The following is a 13,215-nucleotide window of genomic DNA, read 5'->3' on the forward strand; positions in this document are numbered from 1 at the left end:
ACTGGGTATCATGTAATGGGCACCGAACTTCTGTATTTCCAGAAATTGCAATTTCCATCTTGGGCATCCATTGCACATCATATTTGGAAACCACCTGTATGTCTAAATGCTTACTACACCACCTATATTACTGTGCACCACATATTACACCTTTCTAAATTCTCCAAGGGGTGTGTGTTCAAAATTTAGGGTGACCTTTATGGGAAAATGTTTGCCTTTTTCCTTTTTAGGGCCTAATTGGATGATATACCTGTGGGGCAAATACACATATTATAGCTTGCTAAATTCTCAGAGGGGTGTACTTTACAAAACGGTGTCACTTGTTGGGGTTCTCTTCAGTTTTGTACCACTAGGGCTCTCCAAAGGCACCATGAGCCCTTCATGCGTACCCATACAACATTTTATATTCACATGTGGGGCAATTCTACACTCGGGAGAATTAGTTTCGCATATTGTTTTCGGTTGTTTCGTCTTTTATCCCTTGTGGCTTACGAAAATTATGGGTAAACATGACTTTTTTGGGAAATTTTTCATCTTTTTCCTTTTTGGGGCCAAATTGAATCAAATACACATATCACATCTTGCTAACTTCTCCAAGGGGTGTACTTTCCAAAATGGCGCCTCTTGTTGGGGTTCCTCTCTGTACCACTAGGGCTCTCTAAATGTATCCTGACACATGAAAACTTTTTCAGCTATATTTGTCCTAAAACTAAACAACCCTACATTGTCTGAGCCTGACAATGTCCCATCTTTAGGGGTGGTCATCATTTGGAGATCTGTGATCAGAATCTACCGATGTACCATGTAGGAAGCAGAAAGCAGACAGCTCCTTATGCTCTGTAGTAACCCAGATTTTAACTCTGCTTACACTGTGAAATGAGCTCTGATATTGCATCATGGCCACTTCAGAACGATTTTAATTAGATAATAAGCACATTATATTCTATATTGTAGTGTATCTGATTGGTCTCTTTATTTAGAAATGGCCTGCGGGAGGCTGGAAGCAGTGGAAAATGGTGGATTCTACCCAGTAAAACCCTCATATGCAGAAAGGGATGTGGTACACTTCTTCTGCAAAGAAAACTACTCCATTAAAGGCTCTGAATTAATCCAGTGCTATTCTTTTGGGTGGGACCCTCAGCCACCCATTTGTGAAGGTAATTTTTCTTATTTATTAAAAAAAAAAAATACTGACATACAAATAATTGATAACGTAGGATGAGATGATTTCTCACAGTAGTATGGTGCACAGTATAAGTGTTTTGGAAGGAGAAGTAGAATTAAAAGATTTGTAAGTCTTCTAGGTTAAGGATCCAATTGTGATCTTTTCTTTCTGATGGAAAGTACTGACCAAATACTGTACAGCCAGTTCCTAGGTTACGTCCAAGATACTTTGTAAGTCGGAACTGTATATTTTATAGTTGTAGCACCAGACTTTTTTGTCCCAGTGATAATTGGATTTTCAAGATTTTTTGCTGTATAAGAAGAAGCATTATCAATTAAACTTCATTAAGTCCGTCTGTAACTAGGGGGTCATCTGTAAGTCAGGTGTCCTGAAGAAGGAGACTGCCTGTATTGTAAAGCTTGCCTAAAGCTAGGAGTTCTACATTAATTGGATAGCAACACTTGAAAGTTAGGAAAGTTTGGAAAACTTAAACGTTGTTATGTCAGTCAGGCTAAATTGGTTGCAGAGAAAAATGGTAAAAAAAGCAGTGGTTAATTAAATTGTCTATTACAGAAAGAAAGAATAAGTGTCCTCCACCACCTAGGCCTGCCAATAGCATCCTACTCAGTAACCCCACTCTTCATCGTACTGGAGACATGGCGCATTATGATTGTGATCATAACTATAAGTTAATTGGTCCTGAGCAAATCCAATGTGAGAATGGACACTGGACTACTCCACCCAGTTGTGTAGGTAAGTGAAATCGCAATGGTCAAATCATCAACAACCAAAGATTGTTTGAAGTACTAAATGCGGTGGGTCTTGTTTCCCCACAAGAGTGCTATGTAATCAACAAAAAAATTTGTATGTGTTAAAAGAAAAGGTTTCTCTACGGGTAGAGAGAAAGGACACAAGCGAGAAATATTTGTCAGTCTAAGGCCAGCTGCACTACGCATGTAGACCATGTAAATGGGCCCATATGATGGTTCAATCCCAAGGAATACGCACCTTGCTCAGGACAGGAGTCTTTTCATCATACAGAAATATGATGCAAGGACTTCCTGTCTGCCCCCCAAACTTCAGTGCAAGAACTGTATTAACCTATTTAATACCAACCCTACAGTTTGGCCTCGCATCAAATTTCTGTGTGATGAAAGGACTCCCATCCTGTGTAATGTGTCTTTGGGGTTGGACCGAAATATGGGTCTGTTTGGCCAACCACAGACCAACCACGGGTTGCACATGTCTGTGTTCAGGTAACCTAAAACTGGCTTTGCATATTAGATGTGTATTATCTAAAACTGACCATTTTGAGAAGCTCCTGACTCTTTGACATATGTCAAGGGATATATAGATCTTTAGTTGCCTGATCCTCTTATTCTTGGGAGGATAAGCCATAACATCTGTGTTTGCATTGGGTCTACAGTATATGACCAGCTTAAAACAGTAAAAGTCTTACATTTGATGAGAGTGTTACCATGAGTCCTTTGTTATGTTAACATTAAAGCATTCTGAGATCATTTTTCTGAGAATTGCTTTCCATCCAATGGAGTGGGCCCACACACAATGCTATCTAAGAATGAGTAAAAATTGGTATCTAAGCGTCCTACAAAGCATTTGTAGGAAAATGATGCAGCAGTCAACAAATGTTTGGTAATTTTTCAAGAAAATCCCAGGTTCACAAATCCAATGAGAACAGGTAGTCAATCCTCAAAAAGAAACAACTAATGAGACAGGAATAGGTTGCTTTTGGTTTTGATTTTGCCCGGAAGTTGATGTCCTTCATGACTTTGGAAATTGCAAATATCTTGAAAAGGATCAACCCTGTAGATTTTGACTAATTTCTTAAACTTGTATTTATAACCATTGATGATATTGTCAATTACAGTTTAAAAACGTGTAAAAAGCTTATGATTGTAAGCCATAGAAAGATGTGGCTATCACTGTATATTTTATTAATTGGAAGGACACATTGTATTACCATTTGGTTTTCCTTTTTGCCTTTGGCAGAACTCAAGCAAAAAGTAAAATGTGATAAACCCCCACAAATAGAAAATGGGAACACGGTTGTAAATCTTGAAGTTTATCACAGTGGTGATGTTATTCAGTACAAATGTGCTGATGGATTTGACATACAAGGACAAAAAGAAATAACGTGCAAAAAGGGTAAATGGCCACAACCTCCCAAATGCATTGGTGAGTAGTTTTACTTTAAGGCATGGTCAAAGTGCATCTAGTCCACAGCATGTTCCACTTAATAATTGGCTGGTTAACAAACCAACAAAATCAAAATATCTGTAAACATACAGTTGATGTCACTACATAATCGTTCTGCACAAAAAAGATTGGTTTCATTTTTTAAAGGCAAATTGAGCAGAAAACTACATTTCTAGAATCATGTTTAAGCTTTCTTTTCTGGAAAATACTAATCTTAGTAATTTTATATAGCTGTAGCTCTCAGCGTTGCCCGAAATAGAAAAAAACTGCTGTTAGCTATAACAAAATAGAATGGGTTAACACAAAATATTTTATATGTATCTTTCTCTGTCTCCCTCTATGACTGACTGACTGTCTCTCTTTATATCTCTCTGATTGTCTCTGACTGACTCTCTTTCTGACTGTCTCTCTCTCTGACTGACTGACTGTTTCTCTCTCTCTATCACTGTCTCTGAATGACTGTCTCTCTCTCTCTCAGACTGTCTTTCTCCACCTCTTTCCATAATACCTCACACATGTATTCATTGCCTTTAACCAAAATAGCAACCAATCATGGCTCAGCTTCTAACTGCCACAGCAGGCAGCAGACAATGGTGGCTAATAAGTGTATTTTGGAAAGTGCTGGTCAAAAATTTCAACTCAAAATCCAGCCTATGACACTCCCTGTGTCACAGGGAGTGGCTGTGCAAAATTTGGTGATTGTAAAAGCAACATTGCTGTATCCTTTAGAGCACATACACTCAGCTTTATATATTAGCTTTAGAATATAATATTCATTTTACTTTTTTAGTCCTTCCAAGGGACTTCATCATGCAATCTTCTTAGGACACATTCAGTTAGGGTGGTTAGGCCTTAGATTTCCTGTCCATATTTTGCAAGAATAAAATTGGGACCAAGTTAAAGTTCAAGCAAAGTGGACTAGATTTCAACAGGTCCCATCTACATGCTGTGAAACCAAAAAAAACTAGAGGTGAGATAAAATAAAATGTGGAATTTGTTCTATAATTCACTAAAAATAATATTTTGATTAATGTGAATTTCATCCCATGTGGACCTCCCCTTCTCCATTGCAGTTTTTAAGAATGATTCAAAAGTCTATAGCATTGTAAGTAATGCTGTTTTCTAATGAGTAAATGTGAGCGCTGGATAGTCAAGCTTTATTGTGCAGGAAGTATGATAGCGACTCAAAGACAAGAGGTGCAAGAGAGAGTGAAGAGAAACCGCAGATTCAGGCATAGATAATTAAGAAAGAAGGAAAGGGAAACCAGGAGTTGTGGAGACTCACCTTATTCAAAGCTTGGTACAAGCATATCATAAAATAATGACAAAATCCATTGTAGCAACTGGGATCAATGAAGAGGGGTAGTAATCCAGCAGGGGAACGCTCCTGGAAAATATGTGTAAAACAGCAAGAAATGGGGATCCGTAAGAAGCTTTACTGGACTTTATTTGGAGATAATTCTTTCTAGGCATTTGAACAATATCCTAATGAGTGATAGCAAATATACTAATGTATTTTTCTTGGTTATATTTTCGGCTCAGCCAATATTGAGTATTGCCAAACCCCACCAGTGATCAGCAAAGGTGAACTTGTTGAACCTCCATTAACCAGCTATGAAAATGGCTCCTCTGTGGAATATAAATGTCACAGCTTCCACCTAATGGAAGGCTCTAAAACTGTTTTCTGTAAACGTGGAACCTGGTCGGAGTTGCCTAGATGCTTACGTAAGTAAGAGCTTTGTAAATTGGTATATTATAATTGGGAGTATTACAGAGCTGTATGAAATGTATCTTTAATAGGTATTAAAGGTAGACATTATAACTTTGTTCCCAGAAATGTTCAAATCCATGTTTTATGAAAGAATACTACAAAATTATTATCCTGAAGTGAACCTCCCCCTTTGTACTGAGCGCTCTAATACCTCTCCCCTCTCTCTGATGGCTGTAATAGTTTTCTGATTGGACAGTATGCCTAAAAATCTGTGTACATGGGAGGGACCATATAGCAACTCAATGCAATGAAATTAGGTTGAAGAACCTACAATGAGGCACTTATGGGAGCAGTGCACAATGGCACAAAATTACTTTTTCAAAGTGCTACTAATTAATAAAATAAATAAAAAACATGACAAAAGCTATGCTTACAGGGGAAATGGCAATAGGTGTGGGTCACCTACCATCTTGTTAAGGAGTTATATTTCTTCTAATTGGCTGAAGATGAGTCCTCAACTACTCCAGTGGCTCCCAATGATTTCATATTGTGCTGATGAGAGCACACCATCTACCTAAAATATTTAAACAAGCCAAAGGCTTAAAGGAAACCTACCATCAGGTATACACTAACTAAAGTAGTCCTGATAGTAGATACCTTTACCTAAATGTTTAACCATATCAAAATGTAATTTATGCTCCCTTTGAACATATGTGCACATCATCTACAGCTACTCTCCACCCGATCTCAATGATCTATGGTCTTTTTCAAGATGAGTGGGTTGAAGTAGCCCCCATTACGTAAACGCTTGGGAAAAAGAACTGGGTAAAACTTTTACATTGGATGAGTGGTCAAAAGCTTATGAACTTTGTCATAAAGTCTCTGTCTCAGGTAGGGCCCAGGAGACTAATTTTAAAATCATGTCCAGATGGTACTGGATGCCAGCTAAGCTTCACTCCATTTATACCTCTTGCCCGGCCGAGTGCTGGAGATGCCGACAGAATGTAGGCAGTATGTTACATCTTTGGTGGGAACGCCCGGTTCTACAGGCCTTCTGGATTTGCTCTGTGGACCTGGTAAACGATCTAACTGGCCACACACTGAGAAATGACCCAGCACATCTCCTGTTATCTATCCTCCCATTGCCAGTCTCTAACAGGTTTTCTACTGATTGCGGCCCGCGCACTGATTCCGAGACTTTGGAAGTCCACCCAGGTGCCAACCATGTCGGACTGGTTCGCAGAGATATTGGGGCAAATTTACTTACCCGGTCCATTCGCGTTCCAGCGGCGGCTTCTCCGCTCTGGATTCGGGTCCGGCCGGGATTTAATAAGGTAGTTCTTCCGCCGTCCACCAGGTGGCGCTGCTGCGCTGAAAGTAAACTCATCGCGCCGGAATGCACCGAGCTGGACCAGGTGAAGGTAAGCGGTCCTTATGCGACACATTTTCGGTTTTTAAATGCGGCGGTTTTTCCGAATACGTCGGGTTTTCGTTCGGCCACGCCCCCCGATTTCCGTCGCGCGCATGCCAGCGCCGATGCGCCACAATCCGATCGCGTGCGCCAAAATCCCGGGGCAATTTAAGTACAAGCGGCGCAAAACGGAAATATTCGGGTAACACGTCGGGAAAACGCGAATCGGGCCCTTAATAAATGACCCCCATTGTTCGTGAAAAGGATGGAAGAGCTTTCAGCGGAATCACACCGCTCAGGGGAAAGTCACATTCTGACCTGGGGCCCCTGGATGGACTTTATGCGCTCATCCACTTACACCACACTGCAGGATTGAGATCCCCCTCCCTTCACCCCACCACCCCTCACCCCCTCCCTCTCTCTGCCCTTTATTCCTACAGTTTACATTTGTGCCCTTTTTTCTTATTAACTTTGAAAAAATAGATACAATAGTTGGTTGTATATGCTTAGCACAATGCACAATTGTAATGCTTATCTGAAACTAGCTGATACATCCTTTGTAAATGTTCAAGTTTATATTATGCTACCGCCTGAAAGTGATGATATAATCTCTGTCTGCTACCTTTGTGTATTTTCAATAAAGCTTTTGAATAAAAAAAAAAGTGATTTATGCTAATGAACCACTAAGGCTATTGGGGCATGGTTGAGGGTTAAGGTTACACCACGCACCCTGAAGCCTCTGAAGTCTTACCTCCAGAAGCAGCCCCACAGTGCTTTTTGGCTATTCAGCCAGGCTGTTGCCTGCGCGGTAACTTCTTGCTTTTTTCGGGAGTGAGCCAAGTTATATGGAGACAAGCTGAAGAGCACTGTGGGGCTGCAGCTGGAGGTAAGATTTCAGAGGCTACAGAGGCGTGCTACTCCATGCCCCAGTAGCATCAGAGGATCATTAGCATAAACGATAGATAAAGTTAGTTGTGGTTAAAAGTTTAGATAAAGGCCGTGTAGGGCTTAATAGACATCAAGGTACCTACCATCAGGACTACCTAAGTTACTGTATTCCTGATGGTAGGTTTCATTTTAGTAAGATAGATAGATATATTAAAATATAAATATTTTTCAAAAGAAGTCAACTTACATAAAATTAAAAGATAATCAACTATTGGCAGACTCTTTTTTTGCTATATATTAGCTGCATATGATTTTTAAGGATTTCAACCTATTGGATATCAACTGGGAAAATCCTTGCTATATTCTTACATATGTATGATGTTTAATAAGCACCTTGACTGAATGTAATCATGGCATGTGTTAATCTACTCTATGCATCACAATTTACGGATTATAAAAATGTGGCTTTAAATTCAGCCAAAGATTGTTGGATAGAATACAATCAATCAGCTTGGTGGAGGGCCGATTCTAAGCATCCATAATGATTAGAGTATGAAGAGACCACAATGATTGGATGAGGACTGGGCCTCTTCATTATTCCCACACCACCATACAATTTCCTGTATGGCTATTCCTCTATAGACTGTGCCCAGATGTATGAAGCAATGTGAAGAAAGAAGATGCAGTTAAGATGAAGTTACTAAAGCTTTATGGTGCATTCAAAAAGGGGGAGGTAACAAAATGAGTGCCCTCACAATCGCAAATGGGAGGCCAATGTAAGGAGGCCAATGTAAGGAACCCCTTTAATTGTTTTTATATATGTATTTTATTCTACATAGAGCCATGTACCCTGACAGTGGAAGACATGAAAGAACGAAACTTGGAGCTTCAGTGGAGTTCAGACTTACACTCAAACTTTTTACACGGTGATATGGTAGAATTTCAGTGCATGGATGGGTTTGAGTTGCCGATGTACACTGAAGTGAAAGGACTCTGCGTAAATGGTCACATTCAGTTTCCAACCTGCAAAAAGAAAGGTATGAAATAAATTACATTTTTATTATCTTTTTACATTATAATGATCACTTGACTTACATTTTTCTCTCTGTCTAGAGTCTATGAGATCTTGTGGTCCACCTCCTAAAGTAGAACACAGTATAGAAAAATCCTCACAGAAGGTTTATGAATCTGGTTCTGAGGTTGTGTACCATTGTTTAGAACATCACTTCTTGAACGGACACAGTACCATCCACTGCTTGAACGGACAATGGGAACCTCCACCTAAGTGTATAGGTAACATTTTATACTGATCATTCATATAGTGGGTAGTGGGAATCTCCACCTATGTGTATAGGTAATGTATTATTCTGATCACTCATATATCGTGTAGTGGGAATCTCTATCTACGAGTATAGGTAACATATTATACTGATCATTCATGTAATGGTTAGTGGGATTCTCCACCTATGTGTATAGGTAACATATTATACTGACCATTCATATAATGGTTAGTGGGATTATCCACCTATGTGTATAGGTAACATATTATACTGATCATTCATATAATGGGTAGTGGGAATCTCCACCTATGTGTATAGGTAATGTATTATTCTGATCACTCATATATCGTGTAGTGGGAATCTCTATCTACGAGTATAGGTAACATATTATACTGATCATTCATGTAATGGTTAGTGGGATTCTCCACCTATGTGTATAGGTAACATATTATACTGACCATTCATATAATGGTTAGTGGGATTCTCCACCTATGTGTATAGGTAACATATTATACTGACCATTCATATAATGGTTAGTGGGATTCTCCACCTATGTGTATAGGTAACATATTATACTGACCATTCATATAATGGTTAGTGGGATTCTCCACCTATGTGTATAGGTAACATATTATACTGACCATTCATATAACAGTTAGTGGGATTCTCCACCTATGTGTATAGGTAACATAATATACTATTAATTCATATAATGGTTAGTGGGATTCTCCACCTATGTGTACCATATTATTCTGATCTTATATATATATTGGGTAGTGGGAATCTAACACTAAGTGTATAGGTAATATTTTGCTTTGAACACTTGTATGTGATGCCTTGAGATTCAGAACAGTGGCTGGGATTTAGTCTGTGTTTTATGTACAATTACATTGAATCTATTACTGCATAGCATATAGTTCTTTCTCTATGGTGTGATTTTTTTTTCAACCAGGCAATGATTTTCATTATTTTTGTGTTTAGTGAGGTTAGTACTTACAAACTTTGTAGAATTCTCACAAAAATAGTGCCATGACAACTTTATAGCTTAAAACACAGCTTTTTAATCCACCAGCATTCCAGGGTTCGACTATCCTGAAATTTACTTACTAATCAGCTCCACACCATCCTTTCAATTTGTATCTTTGATTTCTGGTATCCTGACTTTGCCTTCTGTTGTGACCCAGCTCTGTTGACTTATCTTATCTGTTTCCATTGCTTTATCCTTGTGTCCATATTTTGTCCTTTGGTGTAGGAAGGGACTGTCGTCTAGTTGTACTGTATCATCTAGTGTACATGAAACAAGCAGGGAGGGTCTTTTGTGGGTTCGGTGTCAGGGCTAACTGTTCTTTATTCCGGTGTATGTGTATGGTCCTCCATCTGCCTTGCTAGAAGCATCAGTGATATCATATTGGACATTAAGGAGTACTCCTCCCATGTTTTGTAAAATAAGCACAAATAAAACAGAACTAAAACTTTCCGTAATTTCTGCAGAAATTTTAGAGCAAACTTTGTTAACAGTTAGAAACCCTTGATAAAATCATCTAAATGCACCAACTTAAAAGCACAGTGCAGCACTGTATGTTATTTATGCTCGGCTTCAACCAGCAGATGATAAATCCTTCTCCCCGACAAACTGGAAAAGTGCAGCACGAGCAATGATATGCACTATGCCCCACAATATATTTCTCCTCATACCACTACTGCCCAATATCATGGCGGTAATATCTACTGATATGTGCTCTGACACAGCCGTGTTCTAGCTCAACCGGAGCAGAAGCACAGGGAAGGAAAAAGACATCCTTACGATCTGCTTGCTGCTGAGATCAATGTACAGTGCATAGCCCCTCCCCTGACTCCGCCCACTATCAAGGAGAGCCGTACACTGTTTATCTTAAAGGTATAAGGATATCCGCTAGCAACAGCTGCTACTGCATGGCATAAAAATGACAGAAAGTGTAGTTTACCCTATAATTAAACACAAAGGAGACAACATTGGTTAATAAAGTACAAAATTTATTGTCCTGGAAGATTCTACTAAAAAATTAAAAGGTTTAGTTACGCTTTAACTATGGATTTGCTGCAGAATTCACTCTATTGCTTGCAAATGGCAAAATGTTGAATAGCCACAGTATAAATTTATATCTAAGTCCAGAGTGTATAAAATATATGTCTGGTAATGTAAGAACCTGCAGATCTGTATGAAAAATCAGCAGCAGATTTCTCAAAACTCACCATACACTAAAGCAAAAGTTTTACATATCTTACAATATATAATTTATCTATCCTCTTTTTTTTCTCTACCTATAGATCAGAAAATAATCTGTTGCTTTACAATTTGACACTTATATTGTATTAGGGTGAGACTTTGGTAAATGTATATAATTGTTTTCTTTGCAGAACCGTGTGTTTTATCCAAGGAAGAGATGACCAGAAACAATGTGCGTCTGAAGTGGAACTCTGATAGCAATTATTTTTATCATGGAGAATTTGTAGATTTCTTGTGTAAACAAGGATATGAAAACGCTGAGCATGCAACGACTTATGCCTTAAGGAGTCAGTGCAGATTTGGACAGCTGACCTATCCAAAATGTATACCGTGGCAAAGATAAAAGTGTATAAAGCAATATCATAATATGTAATCACTAATTATTACAATACTTTATTAGCTACTGGGCTCCTTTATAAAGTTTATTTGCAAAAATATCAAAAATATAAAACATGGGTGTGGTCTCAGATATAGGACATCCCTTATCATGAGAGGCTCTGTGACCTTATTATCATAAAACAGTAAAGCGACTAAAAAATGGAAAACAAGGGAAGAGGTGGCTCTGCACAGATCTTTCTTTATTGGCCATTACCGTACTGTGGTGGGCAGGGCCAATAGGAATTTTGTCCAAAGGGACAAGATTTTTGAGATCCCCCAACACTCTAGTTCCCATCTTTTACTATTATGCCACATCACATATAAATGCTACATAAATTCATTCATGTTTCCTGCAGACTGCACTGCATTTGTGGTTCGCTTTAATCACAACCTTGAGATAAATGAAACTAAATATCTCAAAAAACTATATGCAGTATAGACCAAAAGTTTGGACGCACCTACTAATTCAAAGAGTTTTCTGTATTTTCATGACAATAAAAATTGTAGATTCACACTGAAGGCATCAGAGTTATGAACTAACACCTTTCACCTTTTCTGCGCCACACAAGGTCACAGTGGTTGGAACCAAAGATCTCAAATTGGGACTCATCAGACCAAAGCAGAGATTTCCACTGGTCTAATGTCCATTCCTTATGTTCTGTAGCCCAAACAAGTCTCTTGTGCTTGTTGCCTGTCCTTAGCAGTGGTTTCCTAGCAGCTATTTTACCACAAAGGCTACTACAACGATTGTTGTAGGGATGTGTCTGCTGCTAGAACTCTGTGCGGCAGTGACCTTGCCTCTAATCTGAGCTGCTGTAACCTGCAATTTCTCAGGCTGGCGGCTCGGATGAATTTCTCCTCCGCAGCAGAGGTGACTCTTGGTCTTCCTTTCCTGTGGCAGTCCTCATGTGAGCCAGTTTCTTTTTAGTGCTTGATGGTTTTTGCAACTGTACTTGGGGACACTTTCAAAGTTTTCCCAATTTTTTGGACTGACTGACCTTCATTTCTTAAAGTAATGATGGCCACTCGTTTTTCTTTACTTTGCTGCTTTTTTTCCAACCATAATACAAATTCTAACAGTCTATTCAGTAGGACTATCAGCTGTGTATCCATCTGACTGCACAACACAACTGATGGGCCCAACCACATTTATAAGGCAAGAAATAATAGCTATAATTCCTTTATTTAAATAGTGCTACACAGAGTTTGCCAATTAGGACCCTGTCCCCAATGGGGCTCACAATGTTTTGGAGTGTGGGAGGAAACTAAAGGACCTGGAGGAAACCCACACAAACAGGAAGAGAACATGCAATTCTTTGCAGATGTTAACCTGGATGGTACTTGAACCCAGGACCCCAATGCTGCAAGGCTGTAGTTCTAACCACTGAGCCACTCAAATCCCACTTATTAAACCTGACAGGGCACACCTGTGATGTGAAAACCTTTTCAGGTGACTACCTCTTGAAGCTCATCAAGAGAATGCCTAGAGTGAGCAAAGCACTAATCAAAGAAAAAGGTGGCTACTTTGAAGAACCTAGAATATAAGATATATTTTCAGTTGTTTCACACTTTTTTGTTAAGTATATAATTCCACACGTGTTTATTCATAATTTTTGTAGTCATGAGAATACAGAAAACTCTTTAAATGAAGTGTGTCCAAACTTTTGGTCTGTACTATATATATGAGAGAGAGAATGAGAGAAAAGAGAGAGAGGTGGCTATACATAAGCTGAAAGAAACTTTGTTCAATGTGTAAAATAATAATTTAGGGGTGCACAGTCAGCAGTAAACTCTATAAGGAAGAAACATGGACTTGATTATTTAATTCTTTATACTCAAGTAACAAGCAAAATTCAACAGAATTGATCAATTAATTAATCAATACATGGCTAAATAAAA

At 38.8% G+C, this 13,215-nt stretch overlaps 1 protein-coding gene across 1 annotated transcript in view; it reads left to right on the forward strand.

Annotated features, from left to right (window-relative positions):
• LOC140105138 (coagulation factor XIII B chain-like) overlaps window positions 1-13,211 on the forward strand; it is a 32,083-nt gene extending 18,872 nt beyond the window's left edge. Inside the window, exons 5-11 of the mRNA XM_072129068.1 lie at window positions 981-1,157; window positions 1,739-1,918; window positions 3,176-3,361; window positions 4,925-5,107; window positions 8,232-8,429; window positions 8,506-8,685; window positions 11,070-13,211. Coding sequence (XP_071985169.1) covers window positions 981-1,157; window positions 1,739-1,918; window positions 3,176-3,361; window positions 4,925-5,107; window positions 8,232-8,429; window positions 8,506-8,685; window positions 11,070-11,281 — 1,316 coding nt within the window. The 3' untranslated portion in view covers window positions 11,282-13,211. The remainder of the gene's footprint in view (window positions 1-980; window positions 1,158-1,738; window positions 1,919-3,175; window positions 3,362-4,924; window positions 5,108-8,231; window positions 8,430-8,505; window positions 8,686-11,069) is intronic.
• Window positions 13,212-13,215: the final 4 nt, after the last annotated feature.

Source organism: Engystomops pustulosus, chromosome 10 (genome assembly GCF_040894005.1).
Source record: "Engystomops pustulosus chromosome 10, aEngPut4.maternal, whole genome shotgun sequence".
Taxonomy (NCBI): domain Eukaryota; kingdom Metazoa; phylum Chordata; class Amphibia; order Anura; family Leptodactylidae; genus Engystomops; species Engystomops pustulosus.